Source organism: Geotrypetes seraphini, chromosome 1 (genome assembly GCF_902459505.1).
Source record: "Geotrypetes seraphini chromosome 1, aGeoSer1.1, whole genome shotgun sequence".
Classification (NCBI taxonomy): Eukaryota; Metazoa; Chordata; class Amphibia; order Gymnophiona; family Dermophiidae; genus Geotrypetes; species Geotrypetes seraphini.
Genome location: NC_047084.1, coordinates 477,364,802 through 477,388,561, shown reverse-complemented (window position 1 = coordinate 477,388,561; position 23,760 = coordinate 477,364,802). Strand labels below are relative to the sequence as shown.

At 47.7% G+C, this 23,760-nt stretch overlaps 1 protein-coding gene across 6 annotated transcripts in view; it reads right to left on the bottom strand.

Moving 5' to 3' along the window:
* Positions 1-23,760, bottom strand: part of SMARCA2 (SWI/SNF related, matrix associated, actin dependent regulator of chromatin, subfamily a, member 2) — a 604,189-nt gene that overhangs the window by 510,516 nt on the left and 69,913 nt on the right. For all 6 annotated transcript variants that reach the window (XM_033925235.1, XM_033925226.1, XM_033925254.1 and 3 more), the window contains exons 3-4: positions 19,765-19,894; positions 2,532-2,909 (exon numbers count right to left, since the gene is read on the bottom strand). In XM_033925235.1, coding sequence (XP_033781126.1) covers positions 2,532-2,909; positions 19,765-19,894 — 508 coding nt within the window. The remainder of the gene's footprint in view (positions 1-2,531; positions 2,910-19,764; positions 19,895-23,760) is intronic.

Below are 23,760 nucleotides of genomic sequence, written 5' to 3'. Positions count from 1 at the left end.
TAACTGTGCCCAATGCTTCAGGTAGAAATTAGCACACATCACATTTACCGTATTTTCTCGCATATAACGCGCGCGTTATACGTGGTTTTTACAAACCGCGCATACCCTTGCGCGTTATACGCGTGAGCGCGTTGTACAAAATTTTTTTTACATAGTTTCCCCCCCCCCCCGACGCCCGATTCATCACCCGGAAGAAGCGCTTGCACTCCCACCCCGAAGGACCGCTCGCACCCCCACCCGAAGGACTGCTCGCACCCCCACAGCCTCCCCCCCTCCCCCATGGAGAAGCTGTCTACCTTGTTTCCGGATGCCAGCCCAGCTGCTTCCTCTGCCGGTAGTCCTGCCCCTTCTCAGAGCCCTGTGCTGCGCTGCTTCCTCTTCAGGCGGTCCCGCCCTTTCTCTGATGTCAGAGAAAGGGTGGGACCGCCGGAAGAAAAAGCAGCGCAGCAGGGCTCAGAGAAGGGGCGGGACCGCCGGCAGAGAAAACAGCTGGGCTCGCTGGCATCTGGAAACAAGGTAGACTGCTTCTCCATGGGGGAGGGGGGTGAGGCTGTGGGGGTGCGAGCGGTTCTTCGGGTAGGGGTGCGAGCGGTCCTTCAGGGTGGGAGTGCGAGCGCTCCTTCGGGGTGGGGGTGCGAGTGGTCCTTCAGGGTGGGGGTGCGGGTGCGTGCGAGCGGTCCTTCGGGTAGGGGTGCGAGCGGTCCTTCGGGGTGGGGGTGCGAGCGGTCCTTCAGGGTGGGGGTGCGGGTGCGTGCAAGCGGTCCTTCGGGGTGGGGGTGCGAGCGGTCCTGCGGGGGGGGTGAATCGGATGTCGGGGGGGGCATCAGGCTTTCAGGGTAGGGACAGGACTTCAAGGAGGAAAGGAGAGTCGGGGCGGGCGAAAACAGAGTCGGGGTCTCCAGAGGAGAGTCGGGGCGGGCGAAAGGAGAGTCAGGCAGCATGCGCGGTATACGGGTGTGCGCGGTATACAAAAATTTATATACATAAATATGTGTTTTTTGCGCGCTATACCCGTGTGCGCGTTTTACACGGGTGCGCGTTATCTATGTGAAAATACGGTAGATCCATGCTAAAGAAGCTATTAGCTATTCGAAGACAAGTAGGTTGAATACAATGCCTGGGTTTTAAATGCAAGTTATGAAGAGAAGTAAAATGTTAGCTCGTTTTTCTGCAGTACTGTTAAGATTTCATGCTTGTTTCTTCCTTTTATTACAAGCATAAGGACATTCATCTTTTTTCTTGCTTTCATAAAGAACACAGACAATAAAAAAAATAATAAGCTGAGGGGAGATGTGTTGAACAAAGAGTGAAATCCTGGACTATTGGCAAATAGGTGTTATCATTTGAGTTTTATATATCCATGCATGTGCTTAAATGCTATTCTGTAAACAACTGATTTGGCAAAAAGCAGCATATATAGACTAGCATTCCAGAATGAATGTGTGCAATCCAATGAATACACAAGATATAGTTGACACTAGCACTGACCCATGGGCACATCCACATGGAATGTTTTCCAATGTTAGCATACATTTTTGCACAGCCTATTTATGTATATACTCAAATTTTGGGGCCAAGGGTCCCAGTTTATATTCAGGCCAGTGCCCCCCCCCTCCCACCCAGTCTTAATGCAAGCTGCTGCCAGGCTCTGCAACCTGCCCCTCTCCCTGCCCTGTCCGTCAAAACCTCCTCTGCCAATCCCTCGTGGTCCAGAGGTGAAGTGGGCAGGAGCGAGCTTTCCGCGCTCCAGCCCCACTGCTAACCCGGTCAGTCGGTGGCTGCCGGCGAGTTCTGTTTTGTTCAACCGTTTGAGTGGCACCGAGCAGGAGGACACTTTGGCGCTGCTGCTCAGCGCTGAGCGGCTTCCTGACTGGCTCCCACAAATTCTCATGAGAATTCATGGGAGCCAGTGAGGAAGCCACTCAGCACCAAGCAGCAGCGCCAAAGCGCATTCCTGCTCGGTGCCACTCAGCGGCTGAAGAAAACCAGTGCTCGCCGGCAGCTACCAACCAGGTTAGCAGCGGGGCAGGAGCGCGGAAAGCTCTCTCCTGCCCACTGTACCTCTGGACCACCAGGGATCAGCAAAGGAGGTATGACAGACGGGGCAGGGTCTGACAGGGAAGGGAGGAAAGGAAGGATGGGTGAAGTGCCTGACATGGGAGGGAGGGAAGGGGACTGGGCACTTGAATATTAAAGCAGGGCAGGGCACTTGAATATTAAGCCGCCCAACTTATATTTGAGTCAACCATTTTTCCTCCTTTTTGGGGGGAAAATAGGGATCTCGACATATTCAGATCGACTTATATTCGAGTATATATGGTACATGCTATTTCCTTACTGCACTAGAAAACTGTTCTCTGAGCTTAATCAGACATCTCAAAGGTAAGTTACATCAAGCACTCACACTAAGAAGTTACATATATTTATCTTGAATGAAATAAAAAAAATATTTAGAATGGATTTTAAAGACTATGAAATTATAAGAAAATAGAAGGATAGAAATATGAATGTTAACAGCATATTCTACATACCAGGGGGTCTATTATAAGTAGCAGGAATGATTTGTTGCTGCTGCTGCTGCTGTTGCTGCTGCTGCTGCTGCTGCTGTTGTTGTTGTTGAATCCCAGGAAGTGTCCTCTTACCCTGAACAGCAAGCTGCAAATTTTCAGGTAGAGGCTGACCTCTAGCCAACATTTTGTATGCTAAAATTTGAGCTCGAAGCTGATGCAGTTGAACAGGACTGAAAGGTGAAGGACCTCGTGTGGGCTGGCTCATAACTTGGGGGTCTCCTGGCATCAAAGGTCCTGGCTGGCTTGGTGGTATTTGTGGAGGAGTTGGTCCACCTGTAGACATTGGGCTGGACACATGATCAGGAGCTCCCAAAGGAGATGGGTGAGGAGACATATAACCTATGATAATAAAAGAAAGAATAATTAGAGACCTTCCATCTTTTGAAATCCTTTGTATCAAATGCCAAAGAAATGTTACTATATATACTCAAATATAAACTGGGATTTGGGGGCCAAAAAATTACACCCCCTTCCAAAATTATTTCTGGCTGTGAGAATTCGTGGGAGCCTGTAAGGAAGCCACTCAGCATTGCAAATCATGCACCTGCTCGTGCTGCTCAGCGGCCGAAGAAACTTGCGGCAACCAGTTAGCAGCGAGGAAGGAACTCGGAAAGTTCACTCCTGCCCGCTGCACCTCCACCGGGGATCGGCAGTAGAGTAATGAGGCTAGGGCAGGGAGGGGGCATGGTGCAGAGCCTGGGAGGGAGGGTGCAAAGTCTGACAGGGGAGGGTAGGAAGGGTGCTGGGTGCAGAGTCTGACAGGGGAGGGAGGAAAGGAAGGAAGGGGGCTGGGTGCAGTGCCTGGCAGGAAGGAAGCTGGGTGCAATACCTGACAGGGGAGGAAGGGAAGGAAGGCTGCTGAGTGCAGAGCCTGACCGGGGAGGGAGAGGGAGAGGGAAGGAAAGCTGCTGGGTGCAATGCCTGACAGGGGAGGGAAGGAAGGTTGCTGGGTGCAATGCCTGACAGGGGAGGGAGGGAAGGAAGGGTGCAATGCCTTACAGGGGAAGGAGGGAAGGGTGCTGGGTGCAGTGCCTGGCAGGGCAGGGTACTTGAATATTATGCCGCCCGACTTATATGTGAATCATACATTTTTCATCCTTTTTTGGGAGGAAAAGGGGGTCTTGACTTATATTCGGATCGACTTATATTTGAGTATATATGGTACTTCACTTTCAGAGATAAATGAGGTGCTACATATATCTTTACACTGCAAAACCCTAAAAAGAGGGGAGATATGATTGAAAATAGTTAAGCTGTGGAATGCCTTGCTAGCGGTTGTGGTAAAAGCGGATAGCATAGCTGGTTTTAAGAAAGGGTTGGACAAATTCCTGGAGGAAAAGTCCATAGTCTGTTATTAAGACATGGGGGAAGCCTTTGCTTGCCCTGGATCGGTAGCATGGAATGTGGCTACTCTTTGGGTTTTGGCATGGTACTAGTGACCTGGATTGGCCACCGTGAGAACGGGCTACTGGGCTTGATGGACCATTGGTCTGACCCAGTAAGGCTATTCTTATGTTCTTAAGTTCTTCAGCTGCAGATTCAAGCCCAGAAGCGAGGGGCTTGAGACTCAAGTACAGCCGTAGCCTCCAGATGTTCTTTATTACATCTTTCCGCCTGGGCCGAGGTCCTTTGGTGCCTGGAGAGTCATCCAGGTCGCATTCTTCTATTGGCTCCAGACTGGCCTCAAAGACTGTGGTGTGCAGCTCTGATGCATTTACGGGTTCAGCGTGATTTGCACCTGAGCATCTACCCGGTCCTTCTCGCTCAGGCCCTGTTTGTCATGGAAGTTCCAAGTCGCTTTGCTCTTCCAGCTTGGCTCTTGAGCATGTGGCCTTAGAGCTTGTGTTTGATCCACTGCACAAATCTAAGAAGTCATCCAACGTTGCCTACGTTAAGACATGGGAAACTTTTCTCCTTTGAGGTGACTAGGCTCCGGGGGGGCCTTTGTTCGGCTCCAGGTTCACAGGGCCTTCGATTTCTCCGAGCTGATCTGGATACATTTTCTATACCATTCTCCCCAGGAAGCTCAGAATGGTTTTACATTAATTTATTCAGGTACTCAAGCATTTTTCCCTGTCTGTCCCGATGGGCTCATAATCTATCTAATGTACCTGGGGCAATGGGGGGATTAAGTGACTTGCCCAGGGTCACATGGAGCAGTGTGGGTTTGAACCCACAACCTCAGCGTGTTGAAGTTGTAACTTTAACAACTATCTTGTCAATCTTCTTTGCTCCTTCTCTCTTACCTCTAAACTGCCCTCCAATTTCCAGTGTGTGACAAAGCAGAGAGCAATCCCTGTAGAGGACACAGAAGAGGGAGGCTTACGGGGAAACTCTCCAAGAAACAAATCAAATCTGCTCACATCAATAACCAACAACCAATCAAACAGTTTTAAGGAAACAGAATAAACAATGAAAACAAGGAGAGACAACCTGCACTAACAGTGTGGAGCATTGTAACAAGAGAGCCCCCTCAAAGCAAAGCGCCCAATATTTCTAGATGGTATTCTTAATAAGGCTAGTCAAACAGACAAGAAGTCCAACTTACCGATACTTATGGAGGTAGACAATCAGCAAATCAGCATCTCCTAGGGCAGGCTTCAGGAATACAGTGTGGATTTACAAGAAAGCACAGTTACTTACCGTAACAGTTGTTATCCAGGGACAGCAGGCAGATATTCCCACACATGGGTGACGTCACCGACGGAGCCCCGCAGCGGACAGCCTCGAAAGCAATCTTGCTTGAAGATCTCGATCTTTCGAGCACTGCACCGCGCATGCGCGCGTGCCTTCCCGCCCGAACTAGGGGGCGCATCTCCTGAGAGGATCCTCAGTTCAGATACCTAGCCAAGAAGCCAACCAGGGGAGGTGGGAGGGTTGTGGGAATATCTGCCTGCTGTCCCTGGATAATAACTGTTACGGTAAGTAACTGTGCTTTATCCCAGGACAAGCAGGCAGCATATTCCCACACATGGGTGACCTCCAAGCTAATTAAAAGGGACGGAGGGAAGTTGGCAATTTACGAAAAGAGATTTTGCAAAACAGATTGGCCAAAGCGGCCATCCCTCCTGGATAAGGTATCCAGACAGTAATGAGAGGTGAAAGTATGAACCGAGGACCAAGTGGCAGCCTTGCAGATTTCCTCAATAGGAGTTGATCGGAGGAAAGCTACAGATGCCGCCATAGCTCGAACTTTATGGCCCGTCACTCGACCTTGCAAAGGAAGACCAGACTGAGCGTAACAGAAAGAAATGCAAGCAGCCATCCAGTTGGAGATTGTGCGTTTCGATATAGGACGACCCAACCTGTTCTGATCAAAAGAGATGAAAAGTTGAGATGTTCTGTGAAGTTGAGTGCGTTGGAGGTAGAAAGCCAAAGCACGTTTACAGTCCAAAGTATGAAGAGCCACTTCTCCTGGGTGAGAATGAGGTTTTGGAAAAAAAATAGGCAGAACAATAGACTGATTGATGTGAAATTCTGAAACCACTTTAGGCAAGAATTTAGGATGAGTACGTAGGACCACCTTGTCATGGTGAAAAACTGTGAAAGGTGGATCTGCAACCAACGCTTGTAACTCACTGACTCGTCGAGCAGATGTGAGGGCGATCAGGAAAACAGATTTCCAAGTGAGATACTTGAGGTGAGCTTTGTCAAGCGGTTCAAAAGGAGGTTTCATAAGTTGGGCTAAAACCACATTGAGATCCCAAATCACTGGAGGTGGTTTAAGCGGTGGATGGAGGTGAAGAAGTCCTTTCATAAAGCGAGAAATCATCGGATGCGCAGAAAGCAATGTTACTTACCGTAACAGTTGTTATCCAGGGACAGCAGGCAGCTATTCTCACTAGTGGGTGATGTCATCAGACAGAGCCCCGGTACGGACGTCTCACAAGCACGTGTTGCTTGTAGAAACTTAAAGTTTCTAGATGCCCGCACCGCGCATGCGCCGGTGCCTTCCTGCCCGGAGATCCGGGCGTGTCTCCTCAGTTCAGGTAGCTAGCCTGAGAAGCCAACCCAGGGGAGGTGGGTGGGACGTGAGAATAGCTGCCTGCTGTCCCTGGATAACAACTGTTACGGTAAGTAACATTGCTTTATCCCAGGACAAGCAGGCAGGTATTCTCACTAGTGGGTGACCTCCAAGCTAACCTCAGTGGGATGGAGGGGGAGTTGGCGACTTAAGAGAATAAATTTTTCAATACTGTTTGGCCAAACTGTCCATCCCGTCTGGAGAGAGTATCCAGACAATAATGTGAGGTGAATGTGTGAACCGAGGACCAGGTGGCAGCCTTACAAATTTCCTCGATTGGTGTTGATCTGAGGAATGCTACTGAGGCTGCCATTGCTCTGACCTTATGGGCTGTGACCTTACAAGGAAGTGATAATCCAGCCTGGGCATAGCAGAAAGAGATACAAGCCGCCATCCAATTAGAGATGGTGCGCTTCGATACGGGTCTTCCCAACTTGTTAGGATCGAAGGAGACAAAAAGTTGAGGAGTGGTTCTGTGTGGCTTGGTGCGATCCAGGTAGAAAGCCAAGGCACGTTTACAGTCTAGAGTGTGAAGGGCCGATTCTCCGTGGTGAGAATGGGGCTTAGGGAAGAATACTGGAAGTACAATGGATTGGTTGAGATGGAATTCGGAGACCACCTTAGGCAGGAATTTCGGGTGAGTGCGTAGGACCACCTTGTCATGATGGAATACTGTGAATGGTGGATCCGCCATCAATGCCTGGAGTTCGCTGACTCTGCGAGCGGACGTAAGGGCTACAAGAAAAAGCACTTTCCAGGTGAGGTACTTAAGAGGGGCCCTGTTGAGTGGTTCAAACGGGGGCTTCATGAGATGGGAAAGGACTACATTGAGGTCCCAAACTACTGGGGGTGGTTTGAGAGGAGGGTTAACATGGAAGAGTCCTTTCATAAATCTGGCGACCACTGGATGGGCCGAGAGGGGTTTCCCTTGTAGGGGCTGGTGGAACGCCGCAATAGCGCTCAGGTGGACTCGTATGGATGTGGACTTGAGCCCAGATTGAGATAGGTGTAGGAGATAGTCCAGCACGGAGGATAAGGAAGCTCGCTGAGGTTCCTTTGACTTAGAAACACACCATGAGGAGAATCTGGTCCATTTCTGGGAGTAGCATTGTCGAGTGGCGGGCTTCCTGGAAGCTTCCAAGACCTCCCTCACTTCTTGTGAGAATTGGTGAGGGGTTACGTTGAGAGGAACCAAGCTGTCAGGTGGAGAGACTGCAGGTTGGGATGAAGTAGTGATCCTTGATGTTGAGTAAGCAGTGAAGGAAACACTGGAAGTGGTACTGGTTCCCTGCTGCTGAGTTGGAGTAGGAGGGAGAACCAAGGTTGTCTGGGCCACCGAGGAGCTATTAGAATCATGGTGGCCCGTTCGAGTTTCAGCTTGACCAGAGTCTTCTGGATCAGCGGGAATGGTGGGAACGCATATAGAAATCGTTTCCCCCAGTTCAGTAGAAAAGCATCTGCCTCGAGGCGATGAGGAGTGTAGATCCTGGAGCAAAACTGAGGCAGTTTGGAGTTGTGGGGAGCCGCAAAGAGGTCTATCTGAGGCGTCCCCCATTGCGTGAAGATTTGGTGAAGGGGGCTGGAATGGAGAGTCCATTCATGCGGTTGTAGCAGACGGCTTAGTTTGTCTGCTAAGACGTTGTTCTCCCCTGGATGTATACTGCTCTGAGTAGGGCATTGTGGCGCACCGCCCAGTCCCAGACTCGTAGAGCTTCCTGGCAAAGGAGGGCCGAGCCCGTGCCTCCTTGCTTGTTGATATAATACATGGCGGCCTGATTGTCTGTGCGAATGAGGATTACCATGTCGTGAAGTAGATGTTGGAAAGCTTGGAGCGCATTGAAGATGGCTCTGAGTTCCAGTAGATTGATTTGGTGTAGTCTTTCCGCACTGGTCCAGAATCCTTGGGTGCGGAGACCATCCAGGTGGGCCCCCCATGCATAATTCGACGAATCGGTTGTGAGAACTTTCTGATGGGGAGGAGAGTGCATCAGCAAACCTCTGGATAGATTCGAAGAGGTCATCCACCAAAGTAGAGACTGCCGAAGAGCAGGTGTGACTGAGATGTGTTTGGATAGTGGATCGGACGTCTGATTCCACTGTGATGCCAGGGTCCACTGGGGGATCCTGAGGTGGAGTCTGGCAAAGGGTGTCACGTGTACTGTGGAGGCCATATGGCCCAGGAGCACCATCAGTTGTCTCGCCGGTAGAGTTTGGCGAGTAGACACCGCCTGGCAGAGATGAAGAAGGGACTCCATGCGTTGCAGGGGCAGGAATGCTCGGAGTCGGGTGGTGTCCAGGACCGCTCCAATGAAGGGGAGGGACTGGGAGGGTTGTAGGTGAGACTTGGAAAAGTTGATCTCGAAGCCCAAATTTTGGAGGAAGTAGGTTGTAGCCAAGGCCGCCGAAGTGACCTCTGGGGCTGACGGGGCCTTGATGAGCCAGTCGTCGAGGTATGGGAACACCTGTAGACTCCTGTCCCGGAGTGCTGCGGCCACTACCACCAGGCACTTTGTGAAGACTCTGGGGGACGAAGATAGGCCGAATGGTAGCACTCGGTACTGTAGGTGCAGATTTCCCACCCGAAATCTGAGGAACTTTCGGGAGGCCGGATGAATGGGGATGTGAGTGTAGGCCTCCTTGAGATCCAGGGAGCATAACCAGTCGTTCTGCTCGAGGAGGGGGTATAGAGAAGCCAAAGTCAGCATGCGAAACTTCTCTTTGACCAGAAACTTGTTGAGGGCCCGAAGGTCTAAAATGGGTCGCAGGTCGCCCGTTTTCTTCGGGACGAGGAAGTACCGGGAGTAAAACCCTCGGTTCAATTGGTCTAACGGGACCGGCTCGACAGCCCGAAGCTGAAGTAAGGTTTGGACTTCCTGAAGAAGAAGGGCGGTCTGCGTCGAGCTTGAAGGATACTCTCTTGGAGGATGGTCCGGGGGGACCCGGTGGAATTGAAGAGAGTATCCTTCTCTTATGATGGTGAGGACCCATAGGTCCGTGGTTATGGCCTCCCATCGATGGTAAAAAAGATGGAGGCGGCCCCCTATGGGAGAGGCCGAGGTTATGCTCCCGGGAGGGGCGTCAAAAGGGCTGGGGAGCCTTAGGTGCAGCCGGTGGCTGAGGTTTTTGCTGAGACTTCTGGGGAGGTTGTCTCTTCGCAGGCTGTCTCGCAGCAGGCGTTTGTCTGGGCATGTAACGCCGCTGGTAAATCAGGGGTGGCCTGGAAGGTCGAGACTGTTGAGGTTTGGGTTTGGGCCGCAGGATGGATTGAAAAGATTTTTCATGATCCGACAGCTTCTTGGTAACAGTCTCGATAGACTCATCGAACAGGTCAGCTCCAGCACATGGTACGTTGGCGAGTCTGTCCTGGAGGTTGGGGTCCATATCGATTGTACGGAGCCATGCCAGGCGACGCATAGCTACCGCGCTTGCGGCAGCGCGTGCCGAGAGTTCGAATGCATCGAAGGAGGATTGCATCAGCTGGAGGCGTAATTGGGAGAGGGAGGCTACCACTTCCTCGAACTCGAATCGAGCTTGGTTGTCTATGAACGGAGTGAACTTGCGGAGCACCGGCAAGAAGAACTCCAGATAGGAAGAGAAAAAGAAATTGTAGTTTAGCACCCGTGACGCCATCATGGAGTTTTGGTAGAATTTTCTACCAAATTTGTCCATCGTTCTCCCCTCTCGGCCCGGCGGTACAGAGGCGTAGACCTGGGAGGGATGAGAGCGTTTAAGAGAGGACTCGACCAGTAGGGATTGGTGGGAGAGTTGAGGGCCCTCAAACCCTTTATGGTGCACGATGCGGTATCGAGCATCGAGTTTGCTGGGGATCGCTGGTATGGAATACGGTGTTTCGAAGCACTGCATGAAGGTCTGGTCCAGTAATTTGTGCAAGGGGAGCCGAAGCGACTCCGTTGGAGGGTTAGGTAAATGCATGGTGTCCAGATACTCTTTGGAGTATCGGGAGCCTGTGTCAAGGGTCACATCCAGATCATCCGCCATTTGTCGGAGGAATGATGAGAAGGACAATTGTTCCGCCAGCGTCGGTCTGTGGGACGGGCTGGAGGAGGAGGAGGCCTCCAGGTCCATGGACATCGGGGAGTGGCAAGGAGAATCGGGCACCGATGTCTCCTCGTACTCCGGGCCCCCCGGAGGGGACACCTCTGATGAGGAGTATCCCCTACGTTGCAGTTTTTTCTGCGGTGACACCTCCGAATGGCGTGAGGAGTGCCAGGATGAGTGTCTCGATCGGTGCCCGTCTCGGTGGCGAGACGGGGATCGGGATCGTCTGTGCATCGCATGGTCTCCCGAGGCCCCCAAGTGGATAGGGCTGGAAGCGGTGGATCGCAACTGGGTTTGCGATGCGGGTTCTTGCGATGCTACCCAAGTCTGGTAAGGAGTACGGAAGAACTCTTCCTGACTATGCCCAGGGCTTCGAGTATCGATCGGAGGTCTGGTCCCATGTTGGCGCGGAGGCGTAATGGGTTCTAATGGCGGCATATCGGTAAGCGAGGCTTGCCGCGTGGGCATCGCCGCCCTCCCCCGTTCGTCCTCGTCGGTTGTCGAGGTCGAACGGTGTGGGGGAGGGGGAGGGGGCGGACCGCCCCTTTGGACCGGTACCGGGAGGTCACCCTGTATGGCAGCGATGAGCCCGGGTCCGATGGTCTGCATGAGCTCAACGAATTGAGCTTCCAGCACGGACCGTAGCGAAGCCGATAAGGAGGGATCCGCACCGAAAGGGGGTCCTCCTGCACGGACATCGCGCTCCTTCGAGGCCGAGTGCTTCTGCTTAGTAGCTTTCGGCACTTTGATGACCACTGGTGGCACTGTGGAAGGAAGAGGTACCTGAACCGAGGAGACCGGGGCAGGCACCGACGTCGAGCTCGTGGATGGTGTCGGGTTGAGCGATGCCGGTTTCACCACACTCGATGCAGGAGGGGTCGATACCGGTTTCGCCCGAACCGGGGAGGTATCAGATGAAGTGGAGGCTGAGGGATCCTTAGTTGCGTCCATCTTGAACATCGATTCCCACAATAGGCAACGCCGCTTGAATGAGCGTGCCGTAAGGGTAGAGCAAGGCCTGCACGATTTCGGGATGTGGTCAGGGCCCAAACACTGCAAACAGCGCCAGTGAGGGTCCGTGAGTGAAATCGCGCGTTGGCACTTGCTGCACTTTTTAAACCCGGTGATTGGCCGGGACATAGGCCGGAAAATCTCCGCCGCGAGGTCGAAGCCAGTGGGCCTGAGCCACGTGGCCGGCCCGTTCGACCCGCCGGAGGAAATAATCTTTTTTTTTTTTTTTTTTTTTAAACTGAAAAAGAAAAGTACTGTTAACTGTAATTAAAAGAAAGCGAAAACGCGGACAAGGAAGGCAAATTTAACTGAATTCAGCTAGCGCATGAAGAAGTTGAACTTCTCAGCTCCGCGGAAAAGAAAGAACTGAGGAGACACGCCCGGATTTCCGGGCAGGAAGGCACCGGCGCATGCGCGGTGCGGGCATCTAGAAACTTTAAGTTTCTACAAGCAACACGTGCTTGTGAGACGTCCGTACCGGGGCTCTGTCTGATGACATCACCCACTAGTGAGAATACCTGCCTGCTTGTCCTGGGATAAAGGGGTTTTCCATCCAAAGGCTGATGAAAAGCATCTATAGCACTAAGATGTACTCGAATAGATGTAGTCTGAAGTCCAGATTGTGACAAATGAAATAAATAGTCCAGAACGGATGTCAAAGAAGCAGATCTGGATGGTAAATGACGTGTAGAACACCAAGCAGAGAATCTAGTCCACTTCTGACCATAACATTGTCTCGTAGATGGTTTCCTGGAGGCAATCAATATATCTCGCACAGACGGAGAAAATTGAGAAAAGTCTGTTATGCAGAAAGGTACCAAGCTGTCAAATGTAGAGACTGCAGATTGGGATGAAGTAAAGATCCGTGACTCTGCGTGAGTAGAGAGGGAAATACTGGTAGGAGAAGAGGCTCCCTGGTGCTGAGTTGAAGTAGAAGGGAGAACCAAGGTTGCCTGGGCCACCGAGGAGCTATCAGAATCATGGTGGCATGGTCTGACTTCAGTTTGACTAGAGTTTTGAGAATCAGAGGAAACGGAGGAAAAGCAGGAGAAACGCATCCGCTTCGAGACGTTGAGGAGCATAGATGCGGGAGCAAAATTGAGGCAGTTTGTAGTTGAGAGGTGACGCAAACAGATCTATCTGTGGAGTTCCCCAACGAGCAAAAATTTGGCGAAAAGTAGGAGAATTGAGTGTCCATTCGTGAGGCTGTAGAAGACAACTCAATTTGTCCGCCAAATAATTTTGTTGACCCTGAATATAAACAGCTCTGAGGAAGATGTTGTGAAGAATTGCCCAATGCCATAATTTCAGAGCTTCTTGACAGAGGGAGTGAGATCCCATCCCTCCCTGTTTGTTGACATAATACATGGCTACCTGGTTGTCTGTACGTACAAGAATCACCATGTCGTGAAGGAGATGTTGAAAAGCTTTGAGAGCATAGAATATCGCTCTGAGTTCCAACAGATTGATATGACACCGACGGTCTGCTTGAGTCCATAGACCCTGAGTACGAAGACCATCCACATGAGCTCCCCATGCATACGTTGACGAGTCGGTTGTGAGGACTTTCTGATGAGGAAGAGGGTGGAACAGTAAACCTCTTGAAAGATTCAAAGAGAGCATCCACCAACGGAGAGACTTCCGAAAAGAAGGTGTTATGGAAATCAGTCGAGTTGGTAGATCCACTGATTGCTGCCATTGGGATGCCAGTGTCCATTGAGGAATGCGAAGTCTGGCAAAAGGAATCACATGAACTGTAGACGCCATGTGACCTAGCAGAACCTTAATCAAACACCAATTAGACACAATCCTTGATGAGGAGAACCTGCAGGATCCCCGTCAACATGGATTTACTAAGGGGAGATCCTGCCAATCCAACCTGATCAGCTTCTTTGACTGGGTGACGAGGAAGCTAGATGTTGAGGAGTCCTTGGACATCGTGTACCTGGACTTTAGCAAAGCATTCGACAGTGTACCACACCGCAGGTTGCTAAGTAAAATGAGTTCTATAGGATTGGGCGAGACATTGACAAAATGGGTTGGGAACTGGCTTGGAGGTAGGCTTCAAAGGGTAATGGTAAACGGCACCCCCTCTGAAATGACAGAGGTGATCAGTGGAGTGCCCCAAGGCTCGGTCTTGGGCCCGATCCTGTTCAATATCTTCATAAGTGACTTGACAGAAGGGCTCCGAGGTAAAATAACATTATTCGCCGATGACGCCAAGCTAAGCAATGTAGTGGGCAAAAGCACAACGGACAAAAACTCAATGCCCGACATGATGCACGATCTACTCCTACTGGAGCGCTGGTCTAGGACCTGGCAACTCAGTTTCAATGCCAAAAAATGCAAAGTTATGCACTTGGGTAGCCAAAATCCATGCAGGACTTATACCCTTAATGGTGAGATCCTAACAAGAACAGTAGCAGAGCGAGACTTAGGGGTGATCGTCAGTGAGGACATGAAGGCTGCCAATCAAGTGGAGAAAGCTTCATCTAAGGCAAGACAAATCATGGGCTGCATACGCAGGGGTTTCGTCAGCCGTAAGCCGGAGGTCATTATGCCATTGTATAGATCCATGGTGAGGCCCCACCTGGAGTATTGTGTGCAATTTTGGAGGCCGCATTATCGCAAGGACGTGCTGAGGATGGAGTCGGTCCAGAGAATGGCCACTCGGATGGTCTCGGGACTCAAGGATCTCCCGTACGAGGAACGGCTGGAAAAATTGCAGCTATACTCACTCGAGGAGCGCAGAGAGAGGGGAGACATGATCGAGACGTTCAAATATCTCACGGGCCGAGTCAAGACAGAGGAAGATATCTTCTTTTTCAGGGGTCCCACGGCAACAAGAGGTCATCCGTGGAAAATCAGAGGCGGGAAACTGCGAGGTGACACCAGGAAGTTCTTTTTTACTGAAAGGGTGGTAGATCGCTGGAATAGTCTTCCACTTCAGGTGATTGAGGCCAGCTGCGTGCCTGATTTTAAGGCCAAATGGGATCGACACGTGGGATCTATTCACAAGGTAATGGTAGGGGAGGGTCATTAGGGTGGGCAGACTGGATGGGCCGTGGCCCTTATCTGCCGTCAATTTCTATGTTTCTATGTAACCATCATCGTTCGTGCTGGAACAGTTGAAAGGTGGAAGAGTTGTTGAGAAAGCTGAAGCAGAGCGGTCTGACGTGGTTGTGGAAGGTATGCTCTCAGATTGACAGTGTCCAGAGTTGCTCCTATGAACTGGAGAGACTGAGAAGGAGTCAACTGAGATTTGGGAAAATTGATGTGAAATCCCAAACTTTGTAGAAAAAGAATAGTCTGTTGGGTCGCTGCAATAACCCCTGAAAAAGAGGGAGCCTTGATGAGCCAGTCATCTAGGTATGGAAATACTTGTAGACCCTGGTTGCGAAGAGCTGCAGCTACGACCACGAGACATTTTGTGAAAACCCTGGGAGAAGAAGCCAATCCGAAGGGGAGAACTCTGTACTGTAGATGAAGATTTCCTACTTGGAATCTGAGGTACTTGCGAAATGCTGGATGAATAGGGATATGAGTATAGGCCTCTTTGAGATCGAGGGAACACATCCAATCTCCTTGATCTATTAACGAATATAAAGTTGTCAGAGTGAGCATTCGAAATTTCTCTTTGACTAGATATTTGTTGAGAGCTCTGAGATCCAGGATCGGTCGCAAATCTCCCGTCTTTTTGGGAACTAGAAAATAACGGGAGTAGAATCCCAAGTTCCTTTGGAGAAGAGGGACGTCCTCCACTGCTCGTAGGAGAAGAAGAGCTCGCGCTTCTTGAAGAAGAAGGGGGAGATGCGACTGATTGGAAGGACACTCTCTTGGATGGCGATCTGGAGGTACCTGAAGGAGTCGAAGAGATTATCCCTCTCTTATGATGGTAAGCACCCAGAGATCTGATGTAATGAGCTCCCACTGGTGATAAAATGTGGACAGGCGACCCCCTATGGGGAGGAGAGAATTTGGAAACAGAGAAATTTGAATGCTCAGGTCGAGATTGTCAAAAAGACTGAGCAGGCTTGGTGGCAAAAGGAGTCTGGGATTTTTGTTGTCGTTGTTGAGGAGGACGACGAGGAGGAGTCGTTTTCTGAGGATAACGATGTGGAGTTTGCTTGAAACCTCTAGTTGATGCAGGTTTCGATTTTGGACGAATGAGGGAAGCAAAAGAGTGTTCGTGTTCTGAAAGACGCTTGGTAGCCGCCTCAATAGAGTCATCAAATAACTCATTCCCTTGACAAGGAAGATTAGCCAATCTATCTTGAAGGTTAGGATCCATGTCCACAATACGCAACCATGCTAAACGACGCATGGCTACAGCGAAGGCAGATACTCTAGATGAGAGTTCGAATGCATCATATGAAGCTTGTAGCATGAATAGTCGTAACTGGGAAAGCGTCTTAAGGATGACTTTAAATTCTGAGAGACGAGTAGTAGAGATATCCGGGTAAAAAGATTGTAAAATCTTCAGAAAATGATTGAAGTAGGATGTAAATATATACCTGTAATTGAGAACTCTATTTGCCATCATAGAGTTCTGATATAAACGACGTCCAAACTTATCCATGGTACGACCCTCCCTCCCTGGAGGAACTGAAGCGTAAATTTTTGAAGGATGTGCTTTTTTTAAAGATGATTCAACTACCAGGGATTGATGGGAAAGTTGAGACTTTTCATAACCCTTGCATGGAACAGTTCTATAACGGGACTCCAATTTAGATGGAATAGCAGTAATTGAATAAGGAGTCTCCATATTGCGAGTAAATGTCTGTTTCAGAACAGGTGTCATAGGCAATCTGAGGGACTCTTTTGGTGGATGAGGCAGCTCCATATCTGCTAAGTATTCAGGAGTATACTTAGAGTCTGAATGAAGGTCCAATTTGAGAGCTTGACCCATATCAAAAATAAACTTTGCAAAAGAAATGGATTTAGGATCAGATGATTCTTCAGGTGAGACACTGCGAGATTTGGGAACAGCTGAGTATGATGGAGAAGCCTCTCTAGAGTATGGAGATAGAGGCTCGGAGTCCAGACGTAAAGTCAGAGAAGAAGCCGCACTATGAGGCGGAGTTAGAGAATGTTTTCTCTTTAGGCTTCTGGAAGGAGAAGTACCAGGTGTACGTGGCACAGAATGGGTCGAGGTGTGAGGTGAGCTGTCTCGACGTGAGTGCTTCGACGGTGACGTCTTCGGTCGAGAAGGGCTTCGAGTCGATGCTCGATGGTGTCGAGACCCATATTTCTGCTTCGAAGAATGAGGCAGAGAAGTCTCAGTATCCAAGGTCGAAGACTCCTTTCGAAGCTTAGAAGCAATAGGTCTCGAGTGCTTCGACCGGTGCTTCGAAGGAGGTGAGTCAGGAGAAGAATCCGATGAAGAAACGTTCTTCGGTGTCCTTGATCGGCCCCGGGACACTGGAAGCTTCGGTTGAGTGACAGGCTGATCAGTCCGAGGCAAGGTCGAGGACGGGACCAATTGAGCCACCAAGGAGGAAATCTGAGTGGTGAGGATAGATTTCAGCATGTCCTCCAGCATCGGCACCGAGACAGAAGAATCTGACCTCATAGGTGCAGCAGTACGCTCCGAAGAGGGCGACCTCGAAGGTGAGCATTCCCTTATCTTGGAGGTACGCTTCGACGAAGGACGTGTCGAGGACTCTGGTGGCTTCTTGGGTATGGTACCTGAAAGAGAACCCGGAGACTTACCCCCCATAGAAGACTTCGTGGATGGCATTGTCTTCGAGGGACCCGAAGCAGGTAAGGTCGAGGCCTTCGAGACCGATGCTCCAGCCGGAGCCTGGGTCGAGGCCTTCGAGACCACAGGGGTCGATGTCGTCGGAGTCGAAGCCTTCGAGACCGGGGCAGCCACCGAGGTCGAGGTCGAATCCGAAGGTTGCTCCATGCCAAAAAGTTGAAAAAAACTGAGCACACCGGCGCCGAAAAGCCCGTGGAGTAAGGGTGAAGCAACGATGACAGTCTTCTGGGGAATGAGTGGAACCCAGACACTGTAAACAACGGCAGTGGGGATCTGTGACCGAAATCACACGATTACACTGGCGACAACGTTTAAACCCGGTAAGAGGCCGGGACATGGAAAAAATAAAGTCCGTGTCGAACGAAAGAGCGAATGGGCCTAGGCCCAAAGCTCACCGGCCGGACAAAATTAAAAGAAAATGTTTTTTTTTTTAATATATAAGAAAAACTGAAAAAAGAGAGCACAGCGACCGAACTTAACTTAAGAAAAGAAAAGAAACAGCCGCGGTGAAGAGAAGGCAATGCTGCAGAAATAGAAAACGTGTCTTCTTGTCTCCGCGGAATTAAACGAACTGAGGATCCTCTCAGGAGATGCGCCCCCTAGTTCAGGCGGGAAGGCACGCGCGCATGCGCGGTGCAGTGCTCGAAAGATCGAGATCTTCAAGCAAGATTGCTTTCGAGGCTGTCCGCTGCGGGGCTCCGTCGGTGACGTCACCCATGTGTGGGAATATGCTGCCTGCTTGTCCTGGGATAAAGAAGAATAAGAACTTAATCTTTCCTTCTTGTACAATCCCACTCTATTCCTGAACAACTGGGATGTAACAAGGGTGGGACTGATGAGTCCAGTTCCATGATCGAAGATCCAAATGTGGAATCCTGCTTAGCCGTCACATGTATCCTGTAAAACTTGGTAAGTGTATGCAGAGAGGACCAAGTAGCAGCTCTATCAATCTCTTCCGGGGAAACTGATGAGGATTCAACCCATGAGGAAGCAATGCCTCATGTGGAAATGGCCATCACCAAATAGGAGGCCGCATTCCAGCTGTAACGTGGGTGGATGAAATAGCCATCTGGATCCATCTGGAAATGGTAACCATTAACGTTAGTTTGCCCTTACAGCCAGCACCAACCAGCACGAACAGATGATCTGACAAACAAAAGTCATTTATGACTTTCAAGTATCTCAGCAAAAGCCAGCACACATCCAAAGATGTCAACACTTTGTCATGCTTACTTGAACCCAAGGGAGCATAGGTTGGCAAACACATCTCTTGATTGAATTGAAGTCTGAAACCACTTTAAGCAAGAACAAGAGAACTGTGTGCACAGGGTCATGCTGGAATCCGTGATCCGAAGAAACAGATCTCTGCAAGACAAAGCCTGAAGTTCAAACACTCTCCAGGCAAAGGTAATGGCAACCAGGAAAACCGTCTTGATAATGAGATGCATCAGAGAAGCTTGGTTCATCGGCTCATAGGACGGACTTGCAAGCACTCTAAGAACCAGGTTAAGATTTCAAGTCAGAAACAGTTGATGCAGCAGAGGGTAGAGACATAATGTACCCTTTAAAAAACTGAACCACATCCGGCATAGTAACAAACGAATATCCACAGGGCCTGGGACCGAAGCAGGAAAGTCCAGCTATTTGAACTCTCAGAGAGCAGACTACTAGTCCCTCTTCCAGTCCCTCCTGAAGAAAGGCAAGTACTACCGGGCCTTCGCTCTTTCGAGCACACCAAGACTGGAAACACTTTCAGGCCTTCGCATATGCTGCAAAGGCTGACTTTTTTTGCTGTGTAGGATGGTAGCCACAGCACAATCTGAGTAGCCTCTGCGCACTAGCACTGCATGCTCAAGAGTCATGGCTTTAAAATATGTTTCAATTATAGAACTATAAAGCTGCAATTTAAGAATCCTGATCTCAGCACTTAAATGGCTTTGTAGGGATGGGTAGACTCAAAGATAGGGTAGGGTGGAAGAGTGCAGATCTAAGAATTAAATGGGGTTATAGTAAGGACTAAAACTGAGCAGGGATTAGGAGCGCAATGGGAACTAGTTGACTGGGTGAGGAGTGTAAGGTAAGGCTGTAAGACTGGTTTTCTATAAAGACATTTATGCACATTCATGTCAACTAAATTTAGATGATTCCTTATAGAATTACCTCCTGCTCCCCCCAATGTGCATTAATCAAGAGTTATACATTTTATTAAAACAAGCTCACAAATATTAACTGTAAACCCACAATTTAAGAAGCCTAATCTCAGCACTTAAATGCTTATATAGGGATGGGTGAACATTTACTAGGGCATATAGAGACAAGAAGCACAATAGAAAAGAAACCTTGGCTATGTTGGTCCATTGGACTCTGGGGTGGACCCATTCCAGGATGAGGTGGTCTCATACTTGTACTCTTCACAGAAGCACAATGTATTTCATCTGCGATTCCTTTCTCATGCATGCCATCCAAGGACTACAATACAAATAACACATTAATTAAATTAAAAAATAAATAAATAAACCTCCTAACTGTTAATATTTTTGATTTCCAAAACAGCTTAGTTTATGTGAAACTTAAAATGACATTTAGTCAATGCCCAGGTTATATTTTGATTTTTATTGCCTATAGTTGCAGTAGTTAAGATGATGATGCTGTTGGTCCTGTAAATTTTCTTTTACTGATGGCATTGTACAATAAAATCCAATAATACATATCTGGCATTTAAATTAAATTGTCATGCTGCTGTACTGTGTCCAGACTCCAGCTACAAGGTGGGCTCAAAACTTTAATTCAATTTACTGAAAACTGTACATCTTTATTTTAGAATTACCAGCTTTTGTGCACTAAAAGAAGTAACATAGTAAATGTCGGCATATAAAAACCTGTATGATCCAAAAATTGCTCTAAAATTGCTTGGAAGGATTGAATGCAGGTTGGCATAAGAACATTAAAGGATGTCATTTTTTTTTTTTTTTTTTTTTAATTCTTTATTTTCATTTTATAGTTTTGACATAATTATTAGTCAAGACAAAGAAATAATACAATACCAGTTCAAACTTTTGAGATGACACAATAGTTAATAATAAAAGTTTACATTAGAAAAACAAGAGAGTTTCTTTTCTCATCATAAAGGCAAAGTATTAAACTAAAATATAAAATTTACTGGATTGTTACATTAGACCTCAATTAAAGGGGGAGAAAGCAATACAATAGCTGAATCCTCTATCAAACAATACAAAGAAAATAAAAGATGGTAGCTAAGAGAGAACAAAAACCTTATTGATGAGCTGACTTGAAACAGAAGTTCTCTCAAGTATTCTAAGTTTGCTCTTTAGCAGCAATAAATTTTGTCAACTGCTGAGGTTCAAAGAAAATAAATCTATTCCCTTGATAGGTCATTACACATTTACAGGGGAATCTGAGTACAAACGTCACACCTAACTGCAGAACCCTTGGTCTCAAAATGAGAAATTGTTTTCTTCTCTTTTGGGTTATTCGTGACACGTCTGGATACATTCTCACTATTTTAGTCATGAATGGTATGTCTTTAAACTTAAAGAACAATTTAAGCATCCATTCCCTGTCAGAGTCGATGGCAAATTGTACAAGCAGCGTAGCAGTTGCCGGTGTCTCTTCAAGGACCTCTCAAGGAAATTTGTCAAATCCAAACTATCAGCAGATAAATTCTGCTGGTTTGGTTTTTGAACAGATGATCTAGTTGGTAAGTAATATATTTTAGTGAGAGGCAGATAAGAGGTTTCGGGAACTTTCAAAACTTCTTTCAAATACTTTTTAAATGTATCCCTCGCTGAAATAAGTGGTAATTTTGGAAAATTGGTAATCCGAAGATTACTTCTTCTAGTCATGTTTTCCAACCTTTCCACCTTAAAATTAAGGTTTCCATTGTCTCTTACCCAGACCGAAGCCTGGGACTCCACTGTTTGTATTCTAATTTCATGTCCATCCACTTTAGTTTCGACGCTGGATAACCTATTTTTCAATTCCAAATTTTCGGACACAACAGAAGTATAACGTGTAGTAAGTTGCTGCATTTGAGTCCCCAAGGAGATTTGCAAACTAGATATTGCTTCCCAAATTGTCTCCATATTGAAAACCTTGGGCCTCTGCATAGGTATCAGTTCAGACCCTCTGATGAAATTAGAGTACCTGGAACTTCAGCTGGAGATGAATTCAATGTAAGGAAATCCTGAGGCAGTTTCTGTTTCAACTCCTCTGAGTGCTCTGGTAGTTGGGTTGGCTTCACAACTCCTCCTTCTGAGTCGACTCCCAAATTCAGCTGGTAAGGAGAGGGAACACCCTGGGACGTTCTCTCTTCTGTCGACTGCTCAAATGCCCCAGGACGACTCAGAAGACTCCGCTCTTCCGGAGATATCGATGTTGCCTCGAGGGAGGCTGTAATGCTTTAGCAGGCATGTCTCTCCTGGCCGAGGAAGCCTCCGGCTGAGTTGTTCGCATCCCACGCTGGAGAAAGACGTCCATCGGGCCCGCTGCTGCTACCAAAGGTTCGTCGGGGAAAACCCGAAGTTTAGATTTACGTTTCACCATCCCGAAGGTAAAGGCAGTCCGGGAGCTGCTGTGGCGTCTTAGCTCCAGCTATCCGCGGCCATCTTCCTTAAGCCACTCCCCCTCAGAGGATGTCATTTTAAATGGAAAATTACTTGACTTTTCACGGTTGCAACAATCTTTTGGTCTCTCAAAATTTCAATTTTATAAATGGTTGCAGCTGAAGCAAGTTATTCAGAAAGGGTTCCCTGATTGGCATAATTTTAAAAATTACTATAGCTTGCAATTCCTCTGCTTTCAGACAGATATGCTTGGGCATCAAGCTGCCAGATGGTATAAATTAATATCGGAACTTGTACATAAGAAACACAAAAATGCTCTTAGAGACATTTGGAGCATCGAGATTAAACAGTACATTTCTGTATCTCGATGGCCACATATTTGGTCTTGGAGGATGAGATGTACAGCGTCGGCATCTATGAAGCAAACTTGGTTGCTTTTTTTTTTGTTGTTGTTACATCGTTCCTTTTGGACCCTAGTTAGATTGAATAAATTAGATAATTCAAAGTCTAATAGATGCTGGCATTGTCATCTAGACATGGGGACATTGGATCACTTACTGTTTTATTGCCCTATGATTCTGATTTTTTGGAAGTCGATTTGGGGACATAATAATATTTTAGAAGTTGCTATCCCTTTGACTTATAAAGTTGTGATTTGCTGTACACCGTTATATATTAAGGATCCTTTAGATAAATATAGAAGATGACTTTTTAAAAATTTAATCACACGAAATTAGAAAAATTGGGATCGACTTAACTTTACATTTTGGTGGGCAAATTTATGTTTAATTTATAAATTAGAGAAAAGGAATGCTGATCTGTCAGGGAACACAAAAAATTTCAAATTAATATGGGGCCCATTGATGTCTTTTGTAGAATTATTATAGTTTGATTTTTATTGACGTATTCATTTGCATATCCAGGGAAAGGGGAGGGTGGGAATAAATTTTTACATGAATTCTTATCTTCCTTGTGAGATTGAGAGGGGGGAAGGATTATGTAACAGTTTCTTAAGGTTTATAAATGTTTAATATGTGGATAAGATATATTTGATATAGAGCACTTATCATAAACTCTGATAACCAATGGATAATTTGATGGATAATGTGGGGTAGGGGGGAGGGTTATTATTCTTTATAAGTCATGTAAGGATATTAAGTGTTGTTTTACGTATAAAATGTATTCTTTATTGTTTTCTCTTATTGAAAGTGTAAAAATGAATAAAGAATTAAACAAAAAAAAAAAAACCAACCCCAAACACTTGTATGGTCCATCCAGTCTATCCAAAAAGGTTGCCAGAATTTTATCTGGCACGCTGATAGATTATATTTCATAATTAACTGCATTGTTATTGGGAGTGTGTAGAGCAGTGGTTAAAGCTACAGCCTCAGCAGCCTGGGGTTGTAAGTTCAAACCCACGCTGCGCCTTGTGACCCTGGGCAAGTCATTTAATCCCCCCCCCCATTACCCCAGGTACATTAGATAGATTGTGAACCCATCGGGATATACAGAAAAAAATGCCTGAGTACCTGAATAAATTCATGTAAAACCATTCAGAGCTCCCTGGATAGAACAGTATAGAAAATTGAACAAATAAATAAATATGATTTTTCAAAGAGATATAAATAGGATGGAGTCGGTTCAGAAGGCTTACAAAACTGGTTAGTGGTCTTTCTCATACAGTGCATGTGAACAAACTTATAGACCTCCATATGTATACTCTAGGAGAAAGGCAGGAGATAGGGGATATGA